Source organism: Cervus canadensis, chromosome 19 (genome assembly GCF_019320065.1).
Source record: "Cervus canadensis isolate Bull #8, Minnesota chromosome 19, ASM1932006v1, whole genome shotgun sequence".
Taxonomy (NCBI): domain Eukaryota; kingdom Metazoa; phylum Chordata; class Mammalia; order Artiodactyla; family Cervidae; genus Cervus; species Cervus canadensis.
In genome coordinates, this window is record NC_057404.1 from 10,263,504 (window position 1) to 10,289,305 (window position 25,802).

Sequence of the window (25,802 nt, forward strand, 5' to 3'; positions counted from 1 at the left end):
AATTGTTTTATTACTATCTTTCTGGCAAACGTAGCTACTTTGTTTTATAATATAAAGTACATGTCAACACAAATTTATTTTTATTAACCCTTTGCAACCTACCCTAAAGACAACTGAAAAATTTACTAGATTTTAGCAATAGGATACCAATAAGAATAAAATTTCAGAGTTAAGCTCTCATCTTTAAATATATATATATACACATATAAAATATATGTATATAAAATACGAGGATATTTGAAAGAGAATGTCTTAATCTGTTAAGACTAATATGTTTAAATAGGAAGCTCCAGGATATTTTTGGTTGTAAATCTTACTTTACCATGATATACAGGAACATGGATTAACTCAATGCCAATTAGGATATCATACATATAATTTTGTATAGCAAAAGCACATACAACTGAATCGTGTCTGTATTTCTATGTTTGTTCTCACGTACCTAGTACTAAGAAAAGTTTAACTTGGTCTCCTGGCCAATGTTCTACTATTGTCAGCTTCCTAAATTAGAAACACAGTGGTAAAGAGCAAATAATCCACCTCTCAATTTCTAATCTTACAGCCTCAAACTAAATACATGGCAGATCCATGTGCTATATAGAGTCATGATTAGAAATAAACTATGTGAGTCCAAACCAAGCTTGCACACTTCTTAGGCAGTCTTCCCTCAGCATCTGGGTGCAAGAGACTGATTCCAGGACTCCCATAGATACCAAACTCTGTGGATGTTCAAGTCCCTTTTGTAAATGGCATAGGCTTTGCACATAACCTAGACATACATCTTCTTTTTAATCATCTCAAGACTAATTATAATACTTGATACAGTGTAAATGGTATATAAATAGTTGCCAGCTCATGGCATATTCAAGTTTTGCCTTGGGGAACTTGCTAGAATTTTTAAAAAAATATTATCAACCTGTGATAGATTGATCTCAGATGTACAACCTGCAGATAATTGTAATACAAGTTCTTAGTCTCATTGAGTTTCAGACTTCCAAGTGATAAAATGAAGGTGAGGTGGTGTGCAGATTGGATGAGATAATATACATAAGGAATCAGGTTTAAAAAATTAGCTTCTCAGTTAATAGTTGTTATTATTTCTGTCTAAAGTTGTTTCTCCCTCTAATGTTTTTTCCAAAAAGAAAAAAAAAAAAATTGCCTTCAGAATCAAAGAATGTGAAGGTTCCTGTTTACCTTTCTTATTAGGAAAAAAAAAGTATTAAGTGAAAGGACAGAAACAAAGATCAGGTTACTATGGGTGTGTGTGTGTGTGTTTAGTCACTAACTTGTGTCTGACTCTTTTGCGCCCCCACAAACTGTAGCTCTCCAGACTCTGTCCATGGGATTTTCCAGGCAAGAATACCAGAGTGGGTTGCCATTTCCTTCTCCAGGGGATCTTCCTGACCCAGAGGTCAAACCTGCATCTCCTACATTGGTAGGCATTGGCAGGCGGATTCTTTCACCACTGAGTCACCAAGGAAACCCCTACTATTACTTAGTGTACACTATTTATTGCTAACATTTCATATCTGTCTTATTTCTGGCTGGCAACTCATTATGTATATTAGTCTCATTTGTGGGGAATTTTTTAAATTATAAAAATTAGGACAGAAAGGAAACTGCCTATGTGGCAAATATAGACTCAAATTTATTTTTTAAAAGATCAGGTTATTTTTTTCCTACATTAATGGAACACTTAAATATAGAAATTAAAATAATCATATCACACTTTGTAATTAACCATATCATAAATTTTTTGAAAGAGAGGATTAATTTTGCCTCTTTTGTGTCAATCTTTTCTCATAGCATACTTTTGGACCCATTACAGCTAAACCTATTACCCTTCTAGATCCACAATATTTTATTTCTATATTAAAAATATTTCATCATATTTCAATGCTGATACTTAACTATGTCTGATTACACTTTTAATCATGTTTATTTGTTTACCATCAAGTCAACTAGAGATGTTAGGGTCAGACTTACCTGTTGAGGTATAAAGGTATGATTCTGTTTGTTGTGGTACTAGCTGTTCTTTTATGATCTATTTCAGACCCAAGATTTTTTTTGTCAGGGTGTGGAGAACATGGTAGGAATACAGTGACTGGCTTCTGAAAAGGATGTGTTGACGGGTGCTGAATATGAATCATAGGGCTTGTGGATAGTACTGAGTAGGAAGTATCTTGCTGAGTTTTTAAATATGCCACCAGAGATGGGTCAATTGGTTGAACCTAAACAAAGAAAAAAAAGGATATATATTGCTATATCTTAATAGCAGAAGATGTAAGGTATCAGCACATATCTAAGTCAGTTTTCTAAAAATTTACTAGAACGTAGTTTTATACATTTTTCTCTGCATTGTTGGCTAGAATCAACACTATCTTATCTTATAAATGATCATAGCAATTGGTCCTCTTTTAACAAAGTCTTTGTAAAATCTAGGTTTCTTGTTCTATGTTATAAATAACTGAGAATCACTCTTAATTGTAGGCAACAAAATGACCCAGAAAACAAAATAGACATTTTACATAATTTCTAATTATAACTATTGTTAGATCAAGTGACCTTCAGAAACTAGACAAACAAGACTACATTTATTTGTTTCCTCTCACATAAGAATGACTAATAAAAATAACTAGCATGATTTCAAAATTTCAGAGCTTATATAAAATATTTACGAATCAATTATTAATAGTATGTTCTCTTCCTGACTTTTCTTCTCTTACCCATTATGGTAACAACTGGGAGAAATTAGGAGAGCATGAGAGAGAGTTAGGCTAGAAGGATAGGAAATATTGAGGAAATATGTCTTCCAAAATGTATACTGATACATAGTTGTACATCTTGTAAATAATGTTTGTATGAATTAAATTCTCATCTCCAAAAGAACTGTTTTATAATTAAATATAACCAAATATTCATAATCATAAATGCTTTAATTGATTAGCTTCTTTTTTAAACATCCTCACAGGTGGAATTCTTGAATTATATGAACGCCCAAAGTCCATCATTAATTCCATCATAAATATTCTACATTTTTTTGTCAACAAATATCATAAACAACACAACAAAACAACACAAAAATTAGCTAGAAAAGGCTTTAAAATAAGTCAAGGATTTATTTGGGAATGAGATTTAATATGCTCTAAATCATCACTATTTCACTGATGACACCATAAGTTAGGTGATTAAAAGTATGAAAATTCATTTATTGCTATATTAAATATTTGTACCTTCTTCCCTTTTAGGACAAAGTTTGATAACCCACAAAAAGTCTCACCAGTTTTTAGTATTTACCTTTATTTGTACAAGCACTGGTGAGTTGAAAACTCCTGGAGGGTAATTTAAGGATATTCGGGAATCCATGCTTGTCTTATGAGTAAGACCTTTCTTTGTTACTGTAAAGGACTCTTTCTTTAAACAAGACACAACAGAAAAGATCCCCAACTTATAAACTTTCACTTCAGCACAGGTCCCCTGTGTGGATTAAAGGATATTAAGACAATGACATTAAAACACATTAGTAGTGCATTATTCTGGAAGTACATGCTGGACATATTCTACAGCTGTGGAGAAAGAAAAAACAACAGCTATATGCTGTTCCTGTCGTTGAGAATTTCTTCATTAACCCCAAATGGATGGTCCTTTCATGAGATAAACTAGAAGTAGTTACGAGGAGTTTCTCAAATTTGAGCCACACAATAGAAAAAAAGAGAAATAAATATATTTTTAAATTTAAATTATTCCCCTGAAAGGTAAATGGATAATGGGCAACCACATTTAGTGTTTCCACAAGTATTAATCATGTTTGGAATCCAATCCTCTTTTATCAGAATGGACTTTAAGCACTGGCCTCTATCCAGAAAGTTTAACAGTGTTAGAAATTCCGAGGGCTAAAATTTCATCATTTGGGTAGTTTACACAAATCCTACAGCACTTGTACTGTCAGCAGATTCCTCCCTCTGACAATTCATAACCTCCTGATAAAGTCATTTTCTCTGGTTCTCTCTTCCATGCAGGGGGAGCAGATGATTGCAAAGAGACACAATTGTGTTTCTTTTTTATATAGTGACATTTAAATTTTGAATGCATATATGCAAGGACATTTTCAAGCTTTTTTATCACACAGGAAGGAACTGTGTACATAAATGAAAACATAATTATCTACTCATATAATCACCAAAGCTTAAAACGAAGAGGAGGTCTTAGAAGTAATCTGGTCTATTCAATGGTTCCCCAAACACCAGCAGAGCTCCACCCAGGCATGAGAGGATAATCATCCAGACACACACACAAACATTTCAGGGACAATCACAATGGAAAATAATCTATCATTTGAAAACTGACTAAGGAAGAGGTTTCACAATATCTTCATGAATCTGTTGCTGGGAAAATTCACGGCATGATGAATGTTCTTAATTGGCCAGAGGGAAAATGGTGAGAGGTAAGAAAAAAGGTTTTCTCGGAACTCATGATGGTTGCCATGCAGTTAAAGTATATTTGGCAGATACAGGGGAAACGGAAGGATTTTTAAGCAGGGGAGTGTCATGAGCAGAATTCTGACGATGGTTTATCTGACTCCAGAATTAGATTTCTCAAATGTCGTATGAACCACATAAAAATTTGGAAGGAATCCAGAGTTTAAATTTTCTTAGGCTAAATATAGGGATGACTACCATTAGAAAACTATTAAAAGAAAAGTATATGCTTTTATTTTTCTCAGTAGAAATGTTCTCTTTTTTTCTTTTGCACTATTTATTAACCATCTTCGTATCTATTTGGTGAAAAGCATATGTGCTATGAACAGTATTTGTTATTATTGTGATAGTCACTCAGATAGGTCAATGGTAAAAAGCCACAAGCTACTTACAGATTTCCTAGACTAAATAGAAAATGTCTTAGTTGCATGAATTGGAGTAAATAATTAGAACAAGCACAGCTTTCATGTTCAACTGTATAATCTTATTTATAACTCAGAAAAGACCCAAATTGGAAGAGGAAGAGATGAGTCAAGAAGAATTCTTTGTATGTGTGGCATTTTTTTATGTTTATTCCCTACCCCCCTCTACAAATAATGACAACTTATATAAAGCTGAAAAGTAAATAATTTTAATTATTTAAAAATAAGTTCCAGTGGTCCAGAGAAGAACTTCAAATTTTAGTTCCCATCAACTCTATGCTCAGTTTAATAATTGTACATATATTCTTTCTTCAAAACATATGATTTTGTCACCACAGATGGCTTGCAGTTCAGTTCAGTTCAGTTACTCAGTCATGTTGGACCCTTTGTGACCCCATGAGCTGCAGCGTGCCAGGCTTCCTTGTCCATCACCAACTCCCAGAGCTTGCTTAAACTCATATTCATCATGTCGGTAGTACCATCAAATCACCAAGTCCTCTGTCATCCCCTTCTCCTCCTGCCTTTAATCTTGCCCAGTATCAGGGTCTTTTCCAGTGAGTCAGTTCTTCACATCAGGTGGCTAAAGTATTGGAGCTTCATCTTCAGCATCAGTCCTTCCAATGAATATTCAGGACTGATTTCCTTTAGGATTGACTATATTGGATCTCCTTGCAGTCCAAGAAACTCTCAAGAATCTTTTCCAACACCACAGTTCAAAAGCATCAATTTTTTGTGCTCAGTTTTCTTTATGGTCCAACTCTCACATCCATACATGACTACTGGAAAAAACTATAACTTTGACTAACTGTCCTTTGTTGGCAAAGTAATGTCTCTGCTTTTTAATATGCTGTCTAGGTTGGCCATAGCTTTCCTTCCAAGGAGCAAATGTCTTTTAGTTTCATAGCTACAGTGATTTTGGAGCCCAAGAAAACAAAGTCTCTCACTGTTTCTCTTGTTTCCCCATATATATGCCATGAAATGATGGGACTGGATGCCATGATCCTAGTTTTTTGAAAGTTGAGTTTTAAGCCAGCTTTTTTGCTCTCCTCTTTCACTTTCATCAAGAGGCCATTGAGTTCCTTTTTGCTTTCTACCCTAAGGGTGGAGTCATCTGTATATCTGAGGTTATTGATATTTCTCCCGTCAATCTTGATTCGAGCTTGTGCTTCATCCAGCCTGGCATTTTGCATGATGTACTTTGCATATAAGTTAAATAAGCAGGGTGACAATATATAGCCTTGATGTACTCTTTCCCAGTTTGGAACCAGTCCGTTGTTCCATGTGCAGTTCTAACTGTTGCTTCCTGACCTGCATACAGATTTCTCAGAAGGCATGGAAGGTGATCTGGTATTCCTATCACCTTCAGAATTTTCCCCAGTTTGTTGTGATCCACACAGTCAAAGGTTTTAGTGTAGTCAATGAAGCAGAACTAGATGTTTTTCTGGAATTCTCTTGCTTTTTTGATGATCCAGCGGATAATGGCAATTTGATCTCTGGTTCCTCTGCCTTTTCTAAATCCAGCTTGAACATCTGGAAGTTCTCAGTTCACGTACTGTTGAAGCCTGGCTTGGAGAATTTTGAGCATTACTTTGCTAGCATGTGAGATGAGTGCAGTTGTGCAGTAGTTTGAACATTCTTTGGCATTGTCTTTCTTTGGGATTGGAATGGAATAGATGGCTTTAGAGTTATTATAATAAAGTCTACCATAAAAGTGATAGTTTATTAACTACTATCATGTGTTTATGGGCTTCCTTCTGTCATCTTGAGTGTGTTTTCTCATTTAATCCTTATTACCCTACCAGGTAGACACTATTATTGTATTCACTTTTTAGATGAAAAAACTGAGTCATAGCAAGGTTACATAATTTACTCAAGCTGACATTGCAAGCAACCAAAGTTTGATGTAGGAGCTAAACTTCAAACCCAGCCAATCTTCCTCCACAATCCATATCCTAACTACCACATATATTGTTTTCCATATATATACTAAACTTGATTTATATTAAACATGATTTTTCTCAGTGCATACACACACACAAGCACACACAGACATGCAAATTGTTTTAGTTTTTACATATTTTCTCCACCCATGAATGATAAAAGATAAAGCTACTGTCATCTAGAGATTCTAAGCAGAAGCTCATCCCATTAGAAATGTTAGTCTAAACTAGTCTAAGATATGAAGCTAATTAAACAATGATGTTGGTTTTGCTTTCCAGGCAAAAATATAACACTTGCTGCTTCCTAGACTCAAGTTTTTCACTCCCAAATTTGACCAACAAGCTCTGCTGTTTGATCTTTATGTATAGAAAAATGAAACAAACAAAAATAACACATGAATTCACCAGCATAAATCTTTTATCAATCCTTCCATTTTTACCAATGAAGCAATTGTATCTATACAATGATCTGGTAGTCTGAGTAATTAGTGAGAAGAAGAGTCAAAGAGCAAATATAGGTGTAATCAAGGGCTGACCAACCTTGTAACTTCCTGTCTTTCCTTCCAGTGAATTTGGCGTTAGATAACTTGATTGAAGGTTTATGTCAGACACTTTCACCATGATATCTCTGTAGTTTCCCCTGTAACGTGCAGTAAATGGAATCGCAATGCATATTGGAAATGGAATTCTCTTTTCCATGTCTGAGCACTCCACAGTGATGACATTGCTGACCAACTCTTCATTCTCACTCACTGTTAAAGAGCTCATGCTATTAATTATCCTGCATTGTAAATGTTGTAGAACATAGGCTGGTGCTGTAATATAACAAGACACTTGGGGGACAGTATCATCACTCAGCACGTCAAGATACCTGCAGGGGAAAAGGGGACATCATTCTTTTTCAATTATTTGATTTATGGACTGTATAGTGAAATGCCTAAGAGTACCAGTTCTAGAGCCACACTGTTGTGGTGTGAATCCAGCTGTCGCATTTCTGACACTGTGACCTTGGGCAAGATACACAACTTCTCTGTGCCTCAACTTCCTCAACTGTAAAATAGTGAAAAATAACACCAGTCTCAGATGAAGGCTGTGAGAACTGAATGAACAATTATACAGTAAAGTCATTTAGAAGCTGTGCCTGGCACATAGTAAGTACCATGTCAGTTATCCTTTCTTATTGTTGTTATTACAGTTATTATTTAGGTGGTCGATTCATCTCTCAGTTTTGCTCACTTCAAATATAAATCTGAAGATTGCTGAAGCTTCTTGATAAATCAAAAATTAATACCTGGATAGTTTTCTAAATTTTGAGGAAAGGAAATATATATATATAAAATATATATAAATATATATATATATTCCAGTACCATATATATATATGGTACTGGAATTGTTTAAATGCCATAAATCAAGTGATCATGCTTATTACATTTTTAAGAAAAATTGAGAAAGTATAAAAGTACTGTGAATGTACACTTAATCAAGGTGAATAGAAACAGAATATTCACAGTCCTCGAAGAATCAATCCAAAAGCTTATTTTTACATTTGGTTTTACTCTTGCTTTCTGTACCATCAGCTTTGCCAAGCATTTTAGAATCTTATAGATTTGAATTCAAATTTAATATTAGTTACTTACTAACTGTTTGATCTTTAACATCAATAATTATTATTAAAATAGCTATTAATAATATTTTAGCTCTTTCTATGATCAGGTTTTGTGCTATGCATTATTTCATTTAAATTCCCGTGCGATGGGGTCAGACATATCCTACTGTCATTATCATTTTATAGATAAAGAAACTGAGGTTTTTGAAATTTTAACTTTCTGAAAATTACACAGATAGTAAGTTGTAGAGTCAATAAATGTATTCATCTATCTTTAACACAAAAGCTCAAGCTTTCTGTTATATCAGACTTCCTCAAATCATTCTAAAACAATGGTTTCATTATCCATTATAAACTGAAACAAATATCAAATCCACAATAGTGTGAAGATTGAATGATATAAAATGTTTCAACTTTTTATAATAATGAATTAACATAAAATGAGTTTTCAATAAATATTAAATCTCTACATTATAGCTACCAGCTTGTACTTCTCTTCTCGCTATTTCTCATTTCCTACCAGTGACATGGCTGAAACATAAACAGTGTCAAAGAGAAATAAGAGAGTCTTTAAAAAAGACTTCTTTTAAAAAAGAAGAGGATCTTTATAAAATACAGCATAAATACCCAGTTCTAAAATAATCAGGTTTTAACTATTTTCAATTAATAAATTTAACTTTAAAGTGCCCTGTAACACAGAAATCTAAAAAAATATGTTGAAATAGAAGAAAAGGTTATTTATTTATATTTACAATTCTGAACCCATGCAGTTAGAAGGAATAGAAAATTATTCAAGTCATCTTCTGTTTGAGTTATCTCCGATCATGATGACAATGGTACTTCAGAAAATTAGATACATTGTTTCATGGAAGGTGCAATGATCCTGCCTTGTATCACTTCAAAAATGACTCTCTTCTGAGCCCTAGAAGCTCAACTCAATACACTCTACTTCCAAAAGCCTGACAGACAAAGGAGAGTGAGGAGACCTGTTAATGCTTCCATTTCCACAGATCTAATCAAACAGATCTAGTCCAGCCACTAAAAATAATCATATTGGTTTATTCTAGTGTTGTTTCCCTTTGAGTCTGCATACACTAGGACAACTACCTGAAAGAGATAGACTTTTTAAAAAAAATGTTCTCCAGGGAGGAATCACAGCAGATTCCGAACTAAGTTTTGTTTATGACACTCATCTTTCTTGGGGCACCATGGCATCCTAGCCTGAGGAGCTGCAATGAGTAGTCATCTTGTGAAACATGCAAGCCAAGCAAAATTGGTTACATTGCCACAAAGAGGAAACCACTAACCAGGAACACCTAAGGAGGTGTGAGAGGGAGTGGTTCAGCAGTGACTCACTAGCTGATGCTTTGAGTCATTTCTGAATGTGAGGATACAAAGTGTTAATGTTTTTCTCAAGTGAAATGGGAACCGCATAATGACTGCTTTTAACAGTTGTTTTTCAGAAGCATAAGTCTTTCAAACCTGGGGGGTTTTTCATGCATTGAATGTGCTCCTGTGACATCTATGAAATTGACTGGACTTTCAAACATGCAGGGAACCTCAGAGCTCAACCCTTTCCTTTTCTAGATAAGATAACTAAGTCAAAGTGAGCAAAATGACTTGCCTGAGACCATAGACTCATTTGTGGTGTTGTCCTGGAAATGGTATTGTGTGTCTGAAACAGCACAGATGGGATGTGATGTTTGATGGTGTGTGTGTGGTTGAGAAAGTGAGGGTTGGTGGTGGTGAAATAAATCAACGTAGAGATGTTTAGCTGAGAGTGAAGGTCGGCCAAGCAACAAGGTACTAGGCCCTTTAGATGATTTTCTCCTTTGATCTTATCAAATAATCCCAGGAAGTATATATAATTTCTACAAATAAGAAAATGGGTCTAAGAAATGAAACAAGTTGGTCAGGGTCACAGAACTAGTCTGTAATAAAACAGGAGATAAATTTATGTCTATCTATCTTCCAAATCGATGACATTTTTATTCCCTATTGTCTTCTAAGAGTCTTATTTTTACTGGGAAAATATAACTTGTGAATATTTTATTTTATTTAGAGAAATATGGATTATTATTACCTTGTATAGGGGCAATGATTCATAAAATAGACCAGTTAATTTCAACATATTTTTTTGAAGTCATGGGCTCTTTGAGAATCTGGTGAGAGCTCTAGACCATCTCCAAGAATATAAAGTAGTTGTGAAAATATATATTCAATTTTAAGAATCTCCCAAAGCTTATGCATGAGCCCTCCCAGAGTTCTACAGACACAGGTTACAGATACATGATATTTATATTAATACATAAAATAAATGTGAGAATTTGAAAATATACATAAAATAAATCAGAGGCTAGGAAATTCTCTTCTAATATTTGAACTCTGCAATCTCCTAGGTTTTTGTTTTTTTTTCTCATGATAATCTAATGTTATCTCATGATAAGCTTGTGTTCAGGACAATTGTTCAGTTTAACCACTTTCTTATACAGTCAAGTCCTTCTTCCATTAAAGAAGCATTTTTTTTTTCTGGAAGCTGTAAGAAACTAACAATACTAGTAATAGCAGCCTTATAAATTTTTATGGGAGTAATTTAAACAGTTATTGATTTCTAATATCTTTTGGAGATATGAAATATAGATATAAAATTTTACTCATGTGTAAATTGTTTTATATACAAGTAGAAACACATATAAGTAGGCATACACAAGCACTGCTTACATTGTATTTACTTACTCCTTTTCCATTATGTTATTCTTTTGCTTTAGACTCTCTGAGTCACTGGGAAGACTATTCACACATTTATTGGAGCTATCACATGTTATTGAGGATGTGGTAATCTCTTCTCTTTGGCTTTCTGAGATCTCTTGAATTTCTCTTTCTGTTGTCTGGATTATGTCATGCAACTCTTCCCTGTTGCCATTTATGCTCTCAATAGTCATGTGTTCTATTTGTTTATCATCTTTATTTTCTGCATTATCTGGGAACATTTTGTTCTGTGACTCTTCTTGCCCTGTTACATCTCCATTCAATGATGTATTGTTTTCTTTTTCCACTAATTCTGAACTCCTATGTATTTTATTTTTTTTCAACTGGACCTGGTTTGTGTAATGACTTTCCTCTCCATTTGTGGGAGAAACAGTAGCTGTTTCTATGACATTTTGTTCCTCTCTTGCAGCAATGTCTGTTGCTTTGATATCTTGAATGGTGGACTTTGTCTGCAGTGGAGTACATTCATCATGCATGCCGCATAAATTACACATCTCCTTTTCTTCTTTCTTTAGAAGTGTAGCAGTGCTCCCCAAATATTCATTTATTTTCATGAGGCACTCTATGAACGTAATGGTTTCTACACACACAATACACACAGAGACACATAAAAAGAATAAATACAAAACTAAACCACATTATGTTTCTCCACTGACATGTAATAAAGTATGGGGAAATTATCCTAGAAATCTGTAAAGACCCTTGTGGGTGTAAGACCCTTACTAGGCTTTAAAGCCTGTAACCCTCTTGAAGGAGAAATCATTTGTACAACTGTAATTTTTTTAACACATCTAGATATTGGGGACAAATTGTTTTTTAACATAATAGCAAAGAGTAAATCCAATTCCTCTTGCTTGTGAAAATTCTTTGAATATTTGAAGCTTTCAAGACCCCCGCCCCATAACATGCTGTCCTATTGAAGTCAACATCTCCCTCCATTCATTCATTCCTCATTTGGTATGATTTGGGGAAAATTATTTTTCTTCTTTGAATGTACTATATAGTTTGTCAATGATCCATCTATAATGATTTGCCTGAAGTTTAGTGGAACACTTCAAATGAGACTTGGGTAGCAGGCATGCCATATCTACATTATTTCTGCTGATGCAGATGCTATATTTTGTTGAGTACTTTGTTTGGTATTATGATTTAATTAGGTTCACACTATTCGTCCTGCTGGGCTTGTGATCACTGACAATTTTCAAATAAGCCTTTCAAAGAATAGCTCTAATGACACCAATTCTCTGGTTGGAACCTGGCTACTCAAAAACTAATAAACCAAGTCAAACTTCTTTGCTCTGGTGTAAACCCTCACTGTGAACTGATCTAACATGGTCTCTCACTCCATCCCTATTTCTTATTATTTTTCTATTCATTCATTCCTCCTCTCCTCACAGCTGGGGTCACCTGATAGCTTCTTATAGGCTTAGCAACTCTCCAATCTTTAAAATTCAACTCTGAACTCAGGAATATATAATTTAAAGTGCCATATAGCTCAGTGTTGTCAAAGTCATCACTAAATCATCTTTAACTAGTCTAGCCTTATCGCGGGGCTGTAGTTCTGACTTCTTTTTTTTTCTTTTTGTCTTGTATCTGAGAACCAGTCTTTCTTTTGAACTCCTCTTCTAGGAACTGAACTTATCATTTTCCATGAATAATCATGTCGTCATATGTTGCTTAGAATCACATTCAGTTCTCTCTAGAGATTTGATTCCTAGCTCTGAGTTCCAGCTGAGGGTCTCTGGGTCACGCTGCCTTTGGACAGATTTCCCTCAATGTCCACAATCTGCTCTCTAGACTGAATTTTTAACATTATCTGCCCTGGATTCCCAATTGATGAGACCTTCCCACTTGCCTTGACACTGTGTTATTTAGAGTTGGATTTCAGGATGCCCATCTTCTTATGTAGAGTAACTGTTGTCTGAGATAATAGGCATTGGATACCACATTCTTCCTGCCATGCTGTACTTAGCATCCATAACTGGGCTTATTCCCAAGAAACTGCACCCCTCTTTATGTGTGTCTTGGGGGTATAATTTCATATTCCACCCTACCCTGGACTTCCCCATATTTTTGCGATTAGCAAGTTCAAGTTCAAATAAGTCTAAAAATAGAATATCATATTTCAATATGGAAAAACTGATCAACCTGCCTCAAACTAAGCCTATATTTTCCTGCGTCTAAGTGTTGGATCCTGCTGGTAACACCTCTGCCTGGAATGCTCTTTCAAGGTGCCCAAGTTCTGGCTGCATAAATCCAATCCATTCCTTCACCCTCAGGTGAGATGCTGCATTTGTCTCAGCAAAATTCTCCACCTGAAAAAAACGTAATCTCACCTGTTTCTGAAGACCTAAGGCACTTCATTTGTAGGGCTGTAATGGGACTGTCCTCACCGTCCTTTGTGTTACTGTGCAGTTGTGTTACTTCCCACATCAAACCGTTCATCCCTTATGGACCGAGACCTTAACCTAGCCTCTATGTGCTCATCAGCCCTCTCAGGGTGGCTAATAAATATTTTTTAGAGAAAGGATAAATAAATACTTGCCTTGTCTCCAGGTACAGTGATTCTCTTTGTCAAGCAGCGCATACAGCTGCTGGCAGGTGGAGCGCAGAGTCCCTGCAGTGTGCTCCAAGAGTTGGTGAAGGGCCCCGCTGAGCTCCTGACTCAAAAAGACCACTGTGGCGATCCACGTGGCCCCACCAGCCCCTTCACTGTGGTCTTCACCCAGAAGCACCTGCGTCAGCATCAGGTTTTGTCTCCAAATCTGCCTCAATATATGGCCTAGTTTACCTGAGCCCATGTCTTCCGTATCCATCCTACACTCCAAGAGTGGAATGTTTCCTGACAGCAAAGCCTAAAGGTTTAGCAAATTTAATCTTGGCTGTGGATTCTCTTTTTTCTCTTCTAAAATCCAGGAGATGATCCAAGTCAGCTCGCCAAGCACTTTCCTGCAACATAATAGTTTATTCAGCTTCTGTTGACCAGTGAAAAGTTACTAGGTGACCAAAGGAGGGGCATTCCAACACCCTGGATGCCTTTGTGTACAGAATGGTAAGCCACGGACGTGGACAGAGTTAGCTCACACAATCCCACTCGCCATGTAAGTTTTACAGGTTTGATATACCATGGAAGCCGCATGTATTTTTCAAGTTTTAAGGCAACAAAATATGGATTCAGTAGTAAGATGAGAAGTATATTAATCAAAGGTAAACTAAGCTAATGACCTTGCTAATAATTCTATGTGATGCTCTAAAATACTTATGCATGAGCTAATACGTTGTCTGAATTGCTTCAAAATAATCTGAGATCGTGGCAGTGGTGTATAGATGAAATAAAATTGGCTATAGGTTAATAATTGTGGAAGCTGGATATAGTTCCATGTGGGAGTCCTTATGATTATCTCTAGTTAGCATATACTTATACTATTTTTATAATAAAGAATTAAAAAAAATATTCCTCTGCTGGAGCAGAGTCTATTACCACTGGGTAGGAGATTAGTTTAATTAGTGCCTTCTTCTACGGCACGTCTGCAGTGAGATCAAGATAGGTACTTGGCCTCTTCCCTCTCTGATAATTTCTCTCTAATTGGATAAAATGCTCCCTCACTAAAAGAAAGCAAACCTGAAGAGTGGCTTTCTCTAACTAGTGAGAAATCTTCACTGTGTGTAATTAGGATTCATTCACAGCAAGTTCCCACTGCTGCCTGCCCCTCCACTGGCGCATCGTACATGAGGCCAGGGCATTACAGGACTGGATGCTGGAGAGCCCAGGGCGTGAGGAGAAACCCACAGCAGCCTGCCTCCTCCTCTCCGAGCCCCTCCTTTCTTCAGGGAGCGCACAGCACCAGGGGCAGAAGGCAGTACATTCCAGACAGGCTCCTGTTCTCTGGGAGACTGAAAGGAAACAAAAACTTCCAAAGCACAGCCTGAATCCCGCCCTCCCTTCCCATGGGCGTTGCCTTGTCTCATCTGAAGCACCAGAGTTCTTAGAGCAACACTCAGGACACCTAGAAGACGAGATGGGAAAATACAGCCCGGTGAATAGGGGATAGAGAGAGAATGCCACCACAGGCCTAAATACTGCCCAAGAAGTCTTGTGGTTTGAAGAGGCTGAGGAAAAGGAAAGGAGTGAAATGGGAAGGGGTTAGTGAGGGTTGGGGTAAAGGTGTGGGTTTATTCTCCAGTGGAAATCTTATTTTTCAGGGACTTCTGTTTCTTTAATTCCTGAAATATGTATGTAATTTGCATAATGTTGTGTATATGGCTTTAATTTGATCCCAATTCTGAGAACTTTCTGTAGCATTTACTGTGGCCCAGGTACTATCTACATGATGGGAACTTCAGAGAAAGGCAGAAAGATGATTGAAATCAGCTTAGACTGTGTTGAGAATTAGAGCAGAACTGTGAATTCAGAGTATCCCCAAAGCTTTGAGGGGTAAAAATTTCACTCGGATTAGAGGCCTGAAAAGTGAAAGTGAAGTCACTCAGTCATGTCTGACTCTTTGCTACCCCATGGGCTGTATCCTACCAGGACCCTCTGTCCATGGGATTTTCCAGGCAAGAGTACTGGAGTGGGTTGCCGTTTCCTTCTCCAGATTAGAGGCCTGGGAGATGTTTAATTAGGAGCTAATGGATGAGCAGGATTTGCGCAGCCTTGACGACAGAGGGAAGGGATGTTCCAGCATAGGAAATAATATGATCAGAGGCAGGGAAGCAAGGCATGACATGGTGAGATCAAAAAGAGGAAAGGATGGCTTTTGAAGAGGGTTTGTGTCCTGGAAAGTGGTAAGAGAAATAGTTATGGAGAGTGGTGAAGTTGGAATTGTGTTTTTGCAGACAAAAGAGAGACATTGAATATTTTTGAACCAAGTAAATCTATCGTAAAATCTGTGCTTTAGGGAGTTAGATGGTTTAGGTGGGAGACACACAAGAATTAAGTGACTTGAGAGTCCACGTTAGAGCAGCGACCGTGCAGGCAGAGGAAGGTGATGTTTTGAGAGGAGATCTGAAGTAAAGTAACTAGAACTAGAACAGTGGAAACAGTGACAGACTTTATTTTTGGGGGGCTTCAAAGACACTGCAGATGGTGACTGCAGCTATGAAATTAAAAGATGCTTGCTCCCTGGAAGAAAAGCTATGACCAACCTAGACAGCATATTAAAAAGCAGAGACATTACTTTGCCAACAAAGGTCTGTCTAGTCAAAGCTGTGGTTTTTCCAGTAGTCATGTGATGGATGTGAGAGTTGGACCGTAAAGAAAGCTGAGCACTGAAGAATTGATGCTTTGGAACTTTGGTGTTGGAGAAGACCCTTGAGAGTCCCTTGGACTGCAAAGAGATCAAAACAATCAATCATAAAGGATATCAGTCCTGACTATTCATTGGATGGACTGATGCTGAAGCTGAAACTCCAATACTCTGGCCACCTGATGCAAAGAACTGACTCATTGGAAAAGACCCTGATTTGGGGAAAGATTGAAGGGGGACGACAGAAGATGAGGTGATTGGATAGCATCACCGGCTCGATGGGCATGAATCTGAACAAACTCCAGGAGCTGGTGATGAACAGGGAAGCCTAGCGTGCTACAGTCCATGGGATTGCAAAGAGTCAGACACAACTGAGCAACTAAACCTGACTTGAATTATAACTTCTAAATCATCAGTTAGAAAAAGAGGAACAGAAAGTACTGAAAATCCAGTCATCTATTTACTTGAGAAATATTTCTTGGCCACTAGTATAAAACTGTGCTTGGTAATAGAGTATGATTGAAATTTTCAGTTTAGGTGACTGAACAGATGGTAAACCAAATGAATCAAGGAATTTGGAGAAAAAAATTCAACTTAATAGGTAGGAAATTTGATTAATTTTAGATTTATTGTCTTTGAGATAGCATGGGACAATTCTTTGAAATATCTAATAAATTTAGGAGAGGTCAGAATAATGTTGGCATGTTTGAATAGGTAGTGAATGAATCCCTGAAAGTAGAAGACTTATAGGGGAATTTACACCATGTACATTTTAAGTATTGAATAAAACTGATAATGAAATGCTGAATCAACTGAACCAATATACATTTATTTCCTTCTAGATATGCAGGAAAATACTTTCTCAGGTCAGGAGGAAAAAAGCCCAAACATTTCACCTTAGCCTCATTGACATTTGCTGTCCTCAAGTCTAAACTTGTTCTCTGTCTGGCTTCCCCAAAATATGTAATATTGCAAGGTGAGACCTACCACAGGCCACGCTCACTGTGTTTACTCATTAAAACAAGCATCTGCATGTCCCTGCATTTTGTTTTCAATTAATTGATGTCACTAACCATGGAAAGAACTGACATTTGCAATCAAGATTTGTGACACCCACAGAAGTTAACTGCAAAAAATTCACCTTGATGGGCTTTACAATGGATTAGCATCTTCATTGTGGTTACTCATTATTATGACTACTCTACTTTCCCTACTGAGAATTCTGTGCTTCCACTGACATTAAAGGAATTAGTATGCAGTCTTGAATTCATACAAAACATTATGTGGTTGAAAAGACTGCAGTTCTTCATACAAAAGTATCAAAGTGAGTACAGAGGAAATTCCAGTAAGTAGAACAGTCACTCATTGAACAACTGAAGAAATATAACTGCAATAGACTGGACAGCCTACTGATGCTAGGCAGAAGAGGACAGTAAAGTTTTGAAGTATAGGGAACTTGGCTACTTTCCATGGAGTTTATGGTGGGGAGCTGTGGATACATCAGATGTTAGCAACATTATTAGTTCTGCTATCTGATTTTGTTATTTTCTTTGAGTTTCTATGTAGTTACCAACCCCAAACTTTGGTGCAGTCAGCCCACATTAATTTTTCCCCACTTGAAAACTCTTACTGAATATCTTTTATCTGTTTAGAGCAAGTTCTCACAACTGGATGATGAGTGGAAAGAGAAGGCAAAAATGATTTTTGTTTTTATTTTCCCCAATAACTTATTGCACTGGGGAAATGCAATTAAATATCAGAATTACCAATGCATATCAATTTTAAAATGGTTTCGTAAAACAGGTTGTAAAAATCAAAGCTAAGACTTTTTGGTTAAATAATGTAGATTTAATACATATTCTATCTCTGCTTCCTCCTAAAATGCCACTGAAGAAGATAAAACAACAGGTAAACTACAAAGGACAAAGAAAATGGTGATAATATGACAGAGAAAATATGTCAACAAACTTTTGGAAGATCAGAAGCAGATGGACAAGTTGTAAATAACCTAATCAAGCGAAGAACGTCCCTTTATGGTGGAAAATAGACTGGTTCTTGCCGTAGAAGCTCAGGAGAGCCCAGGAATCAGAGGGAGCAAAATAGCTCTGAAACTGAGTGAAGTTGGAGATGTAAACAAGTTTTGTTCAAATTCAGTTTTGGGAGCCATTAGATACCAAGATCCCTCCTCTCTGCCCCAAAGAGCCAGGCAATAGTCTCTCTTCCACCCATTGGAAGCTAGAGATGTTCTCTATGAAAAAATTGCCACAGAGGCAGGAGGCTGAGCAGAAAACTGGAAAGGAGTGCCACTCTGACAAGAAGGATTAAGGGAAATTCTACAGTTTTAGAAAGTGAAGTCCCACTCTATTCTGCTCAGGTCCAAGAATAGGGCCAGCAAGTTTAACCTCTCAGGCAGAAGATTAGAAATTTGTTCTCTATTGTGACTGAATACCCCAAGAAAAAGGCCAATTCGTAGGAAATGTTCAGTGCTCCTCCTGCTTCTCCTCACCCTCCATAGATTTCCCTGCTCCTGTTATATCATCCATGATGCAGTACCCAGTCAGAAGCCCTATCTAAGTATGTAAATCCTTCCAAACAATGATTCTAATGCTTCACTTTTGAGTATGGAGTATCACTCAAGGGGGTGAGCCATTTGAAACAAGCCTCCTACATACTGCTGAAGACCAAAGCAAACACAAGGAACTGGAAATAATAGAGCCAGTATAGGAAAGAGAAGAAAATATCAAATATAATTATAATTAACACTCAGCATCTAGGATGTGAAAAGATAATGCACAAACACAATAAGAAAAGATTTTCTTAAAAAAAGAGAAGCACTCAGATAATGAGACAGACCTCATAGGAGTTAAAATACAACAGGAAGTTTTTAAGCTGGTATATGGGTAAACATATCCCAGAGGTCAAGCAAAAGACAAAGAGACAATAGAAAAAAGAAAAGGAAGTTAAGAAAATTAATCATTCAATTGAAGTGGTTCAATTAATATAAGTCCTAGAAAAAGGAAATAAAAGAAAGAAATTATCAAAGAATTGGAAATTTCCCATATGAAGTGTCTGATATTCCAGACTGGAGGAACTATAGAATCAAAAGTATAGATTGAAAAGAGAAGAAAAAATCGTAATTAGTCATATTATTATGACTATTCATATTATGTTAAATATCATGAATATTCAAAGCATCAAGGACAAAGATACTAATAGCCTCCAAAGAGGCAAGAAAGGTCACATTTAAATGAGAAGGCATTGGAGTTTTCAAAAGCAGCACTCAATTGTGACTTCGATATTCTGAGATTTCCCTCTTTCTAATTCAGAATTCTGTTTTCCTCAAGACATCATTTGAGCCAGGGACAGAAAAAAGAAATGGTAATTATATGATGTGATGGAGTTACTAGCTAAGGCTGTAGCGTTAATCATATCACAGTAAAAAGTACATCAAATCAACATATTGTACACCTTAAACTTACACAATGTTATATGTCAATTATATTTCAATAAAGCTGAGAGAAAAGACACTTTTGTAAAGTGTGCAGGCGTGGGGAAAGGGCATATTTCAGGTATGCAAATATAAAAAAATTTGCCTCCTCACGACCCAGATAATCACGATGGTGTGATCACTCACCTAGAGCCAGACATCCTGGAATCTGAGGTCAGGTGGGCCTTAGGAAGTATCACTACGAACAAAGCTAGTAGAGGTGATGGAATTCCAGTTGAGCTATTTCAAATTCTGAAAGATGATGCTGTGAAAGTGCTGCAATCAATATGCCAGCAAATTTGGAAAACTCAGCAGTGGCCACAGGACTGGAAAAGGTCAGTTTTCATTCCAATCCCAAAGAAAGGCAATGCCAAAAAATGCTCAAACTACTGCACAATAGCGTGCATCTCACACGCTAGTAAAGTAATGCTCAAAATTCTCCAAGCCAGGCTTCAGCAATATGTGAACCGTGAGCTTCCAGATGTTCAAGCTGGATTTAGAAAAGGCAGAAGAACCAGAGATCAAATTGCCAACATCTGATGGATCATCAAAAAAGCAAGAGAGTTCCAGAAAAACATCTGTTTCTGCTTTATTAACTATGCCAAAGCCTTCGACTGTGTGGATCACAGTAAACTGTGGGAAATTCTGAAAGAGATGGGAATATCAGACTACCTGACCCACCTCTTGAGAAACCTATATGCAGGTCAGGAAGCAACAGTTAGAACTGGACATGGAACAACAGACTGGTTCCATATAGGAAAAGGAGTATGTCAAGGCTGTATATTGTCACCCTGCTTATTTAACTTATATGCAGAGTACATCATGAGAAACGCTGAGCTGGAAGAAGCACAAGCTGGAATCAAGATTGCCGGGAGAAATATGAATAACCTCAGAGATGCAGATGATACCACCCTTATGGCAGAAAGTGAAGAGGAACTAAAGAGCCTCTTGATGAAAGTGAAAAAGGAGAGTGACAAAGTTGGCTTAAAGCTCAACATTCAGAAAACTAAGATCATGGCATCTGGTCCCATCACTTCATGGCAAATAGACGGGGAAACAGTGGAAACAGTGTCAGACTTTATTTTTGGGGGCTCCAAAATCACTGCAGATGGTGATTGCAGCCATGAAATTAAAAGACGCTTACTCCTTGGAAGGAAAGTGATGACCAACCTAGATAGCATATTAAAAAGCAGAGACATGACTTTGCCAACAAAGGTCTGTCTACTCAAGGCTATGGTTTTTCCAGTGGTCATGTATGGATGTGAGAGTTGGACTGTGAAGAAAGCTGAGCACCAAAGAATTGATGGTTTTGAACTGTAGTGTTGGAAAAGACTCTTGAGAGTCCCTTGGACTGCAAGGAGATCCAAGCAGTCTATCCTAAAGGAAATCAGTCCTGGATGTTCATTGGAAGGACTGAAGCTGAAACTCCAATACTTTGGCCACCTCATGCGAAGAGTTGGCTCATTGGAAAAGACCCTAATGCTGGGAGGGATTGGGGGCAGGAGGAGAAGGGGATGCAGAGGATGAGATGGCTGGATGGCATCACCGACTCTATGGACATGAGTTTGAGTAAACTCCGGGAGTTGGTGATGGACAGGGAGGCCTGGCGTGCTGCAGTTCATGGGGTCGCAAAGAGTTGGACACGACTGAGCGACTGAACTGAACTGATACCATTTCTTGGGAAACTACTAAGGGGTGTAGCTTTTCCAAAAGCAATAGAGTTTTCACAGCACCAATTATTGAAGAGACTAGCTTTTCTCCATTATTTCTTCTTGCTTCCTTTGTCAAGATAAGGTGCCAACAGATGCATGGGTTCATCTATGGGCTTTCTATCTTGTTCCATTGGTCTTTGTCTCTGTCTTTGTGCCAGTACCGTACAGCCTTGATGACTACAGCATTGAAGGGTCATCTGAAGTCAGGAAGGTTGACTCCTCCAGCTTCATCCTTTTTTCTCACGATTGCTTTGGCTATATGGGGTCTTTTGTGTTTCCATATGAGTTGTGAAAATTTTTGTTCTAGTTCTGTGAAAAATGTCGTTGGTAATTTGATAGGGATTGCATTGAATCTGTAGATTCCTTTTGGTAGTAGAGTAATATTCACAATACAGATTCTTCAAGTCCAGGAACATGGAATATCTCTCCATCTGTTTATATCACCTTTGATTTCTTTCATCAGTTTCTTATAGTTTTCTGTATACAGCTCTTTTGTCTCCTTAGGTGTTTTTACTCCTAGGTATTTTGTTCCTTTTGTTGCAGTGGTAAGTAGGATTGATTCCCTAATTTCTCTTTCTGTGGTTCTGGAAAAACTGAACTATTAAATTAGAACACTTCCTAACATCATACACAAAGATAAATTCAAAACAGATTAAAGGCCTAAATGTAAGACAAGAAACTATAAAAACTCTTACAGGAAAACATAGACAGAAAATTCTATGACATAAATCACAGCAAGATCCTTCATGACCCACCTCCTAGAGTAATGGAAATAAAAACAAAATAAACAAATGGGACCTAATTAAACTTAAAAACTTTCACACAGCAAAGGAAGCTACAAACAAGGCGAAAAGACAATCCTCAGAATGGGAGGGAATAATAGCAAATGAAACAATTAACAAAGGATTAGCCTCCAAAATATACAAGCAGCTCACGCAACTCAATACCAGAAAAGTGAAAGTGAAGTCGCTCAGTCGCTCAGTCGTGTCCGACTCTTTGCGATCCCGTGGACTGTAGCCTACCAGGCTCCTACCTCCATGGGCAAACAAACTACCAAACAAGAAAGTGGGCAGAAGGCCTAAACAGACATTTCTCCAAAAAAGACATACAGATGGTTAGTAAACACATGAGAAAAGCTCAACATCACTCATTAGTAGGGAAATGCAAATAAAAACTACAATGAGATATCACCTCACAGCAGTCAGAATGGCCATCATCAAAAAAATCTACAAACAGTAAATGCTGGAGAGGGTGTGGAGAAGAGGGAATCTTCTTGCACTGTTGGTGGGAATGTAAATTGATACAGCCATGATGGAAGACAATGTGGAGATTCCTTAAAAAACTAGTAATAAAACTACCATATGATCCAACAATCCCACTACTGGGCATATACCCTGAGAAAACCATAATTGAAAAAGACACATGTACCCCAATGTTCATTGCAACACTATTTACAGTAGCTAGGACATGTAAGCAACCTAGATGTCCTAGATGAATGGTTAAAGGAGCAGTGGTACATATGTACGATGGAATATTTCTCAGCTATAAAAATCAATGCATTTGAGTCAGTTGACACGAAGTGAATGAATCTAGAGCCTATTATACACAGTGAAATAAGTCAGAAAGAGAATGCATATCTAGAAAGATTGTACTGATAAACTTCTGCGCAGGGCAGCAATGGAGATGCAGGCATAGAGAACAGACTTACGGACAGAGACAGGGAAGGAAAGGATGTGATGAATGGAGAGAGTGGCGTGGAAACATACACACTATTGTATGCAAAATAGATAGTTCAGTCAGTCAGTCAAGTCTGACTCTGTGACCCCGGGGACCATAGCCCACCAGGCTCCCCTGTCCTTGGAATTCTCCAGGCAAGAATACTGGAATGGGTAGCCATTCCCTTCTCCAGAGGATCTTCCCAACCAAGGCCCCGATCTTATAATAAATCCCTTTTAATACCCTTTAACTGAGATACACCATGGCGCCTCATGGTGTGAGCTCCCCCTCACTGAAATGGGTAATAAGCCCTGTCTGTTCAATTAGAGGTCTGTTCCTGGTGGCCTTTGGCTGGGAGGGCATTGACAGACCCTTGAATATGTGGGTTGGAAAGAGGGTAAGGGGCAAGCATATGTCACTTGTCCTCTAGAGTGTTGTCATACTATTTTGTTTAACAGATAGATAGATATACACACATGCACATTGAGATAAACCAAATTCACATATTTAAAAAGAACTGAGGCCAAATGTTACACTAACTATAGGTCCTTTGGCAACGATATTAAGGCTGACATAACATATTCATATCAAATGGGTTACTTCATAACAGCTAACACGTATTTTATTGACTTTATAATGAGTAATTTATCATTGAAAATGTCTGGAATTCAGTGGCAAGTGTTCAAGAATGAACTTAAGTTAGAAGCAGTCATATGGGCAAGGCATAATCTTCAAACAGAGGTGGAATAACTACCACCTGGTTCTGCCCAATATCAAATACTTCATCTGGGACACAGTGCCTCTGATACAGCAGAAGGTCAACATATGTTTGATGACTAAGATTATGATGAAATGTAGTAAACAATATATAAGTTATTTAAAAATCATCATAATATTCTTCTAAAAATGTAATAAAATATTTCTTACTATTATCAAATACTTGATCTGGATTCAAATTTCCAGTTATCTCATAAAAGTTGCAAATGCTTTATTTTTTTATACAAGTTCTAACAATTGGGCTCCACTAAAGGCCCTCATAGGCAACTAACTCCTTGTTAATAATTTTCATACAAATTGAAACAACTGAAAAACTCATTCAAAAGTTATGCCAACACAAATATAGAAATATAGATCAATGGAACAAAATAGAAAGCCCAGAGATAAATCTATGCACCTGTAGACACCTTATCTTTGACAAAGGAGGCAAGAATATACAACAGAAGAAAGACAATCTCTTTAACAAGTGGTGCTGGGAAAACTGGTCAACCACCTGCAAAAGAATGAAACTAGAACACTTTCTAACAACATACACAAAAAATAAACTCAAAATGGATTAAAGATCTAAACGTAAGACCAGAAACTATAAAACTCCTAGAGGCAAACATAGGTAAAACATCTCTGACATAAATCACAGCAGGATCCTCTATGACTCACCTCCCAGAGTAATGGAAATAAAAGCTAAAATAAACAAATGGGACCTAATTAAACCTAAAAGCTTTTGCACAATGAAGGAAACTATAAGCAAGGTGAAAAGACAGCCTTCAGAATGGGAGAAAATAATAGGAAATGAAGCAACTGACAAAGAATTAATCTCAAAAATATGCAAGCAACTCCTGCAGCTCAATTCCAGAAAAATAAACGACCCAATAAAAAAATGGGCCAAAGAACTAAACAGACGGTTCTTCAAAGAAGACATACAGATGGCTAACAAACACATGAAAAGATGCTCAAGATCACTCATCATCAGAGAAATGCAAATCAAAACCACAATGAGGTACCATCTCATGCCAGTCAGAATGGCTGCTATCAAAAAATCTACAAACAACAAATGCTGGAGAGGGTGTGGAGAAAAGGGAACCCTCTTACACTGTTGGTGGGAATGCAAACTAGTACAGCCACTATGGAGAACAGTGTGGAGATTCCTTTAAAAACTGGAAATAGAACTGCCATATGACCCAGCAATCCCACTCCTGGGCATACACACCAAGGAAACCAGAATTGAAAGAGACATGTGTACCCCAATGTTCATCGCAGCACTGTTTACAATAGCCAGGACATGGAAGTAACCTAGATGTCCATCAGTCGACAAATGGATAAGAAAGCTGTGGTACGTGTACACAATGGAATATTACTCAGCTATTTAAAAGAACACATTTGAATAAGTTCTAATGAGGTGGATGAAACTGGAGCCTATTATACAGAGTGAGTAAGTCAGAAAGTAAAACACCAATACATTAATGCATATATATGGAATTTAGAAAGATGGTAACAATGACCCTATATGCGAGACAGCAAAAGAGACACAGATATAAAGAACAGACTTTTGGACTCTTTGGGAGAAGGCGAGGGTGGGATGATTTGAGAAAATAGGATTGAAACGTGTATATTATCATGTATGAAATAGATCACCAGTCCAAGTTCAA

At 37.2% G+C, this 25,802-nt stretch overlaps 1 protein-coding gene across 1 annotated transcript in view; it reads right to left on the bottom strand.

Annotated features, from left to right (window-relative positions):
- The window catches only part of DTHD1 (death domain containing 1), a 76,932-nt gene extending 62,898 nt beyond the window's left edge, over window positions 1-14,034 (bottom strand). Inside the window, exons 1-5 of the mRNA XM_043438612.1 lie at window positions 13,764-14,034; window positions 11,186-11,798; window positions 7,381-7,711; window positions 3,298-3,477; window positions 1,987-2,231 (exon numbers count right to left, since the gene is read on the bottom strand). Coding sequence (XP_043294547.1) covers window positions 1,987-2,231; window positions 3,298-3,477; window positions 7,381-7,711; window positions 11,186-11,798; window positions 13,764-14,034 — 1,640 coding nt within the window. The remainder of the gene's footprint in view (window positions 1-1,986; window positions 2,232-3,297; window positions 3,478-7,380; window positions 7,712-11,185; window positions 11,799-13,763) is intronic.
- Window positions 14,035-25,802: the final 11,768 nt, after the last annotated feature.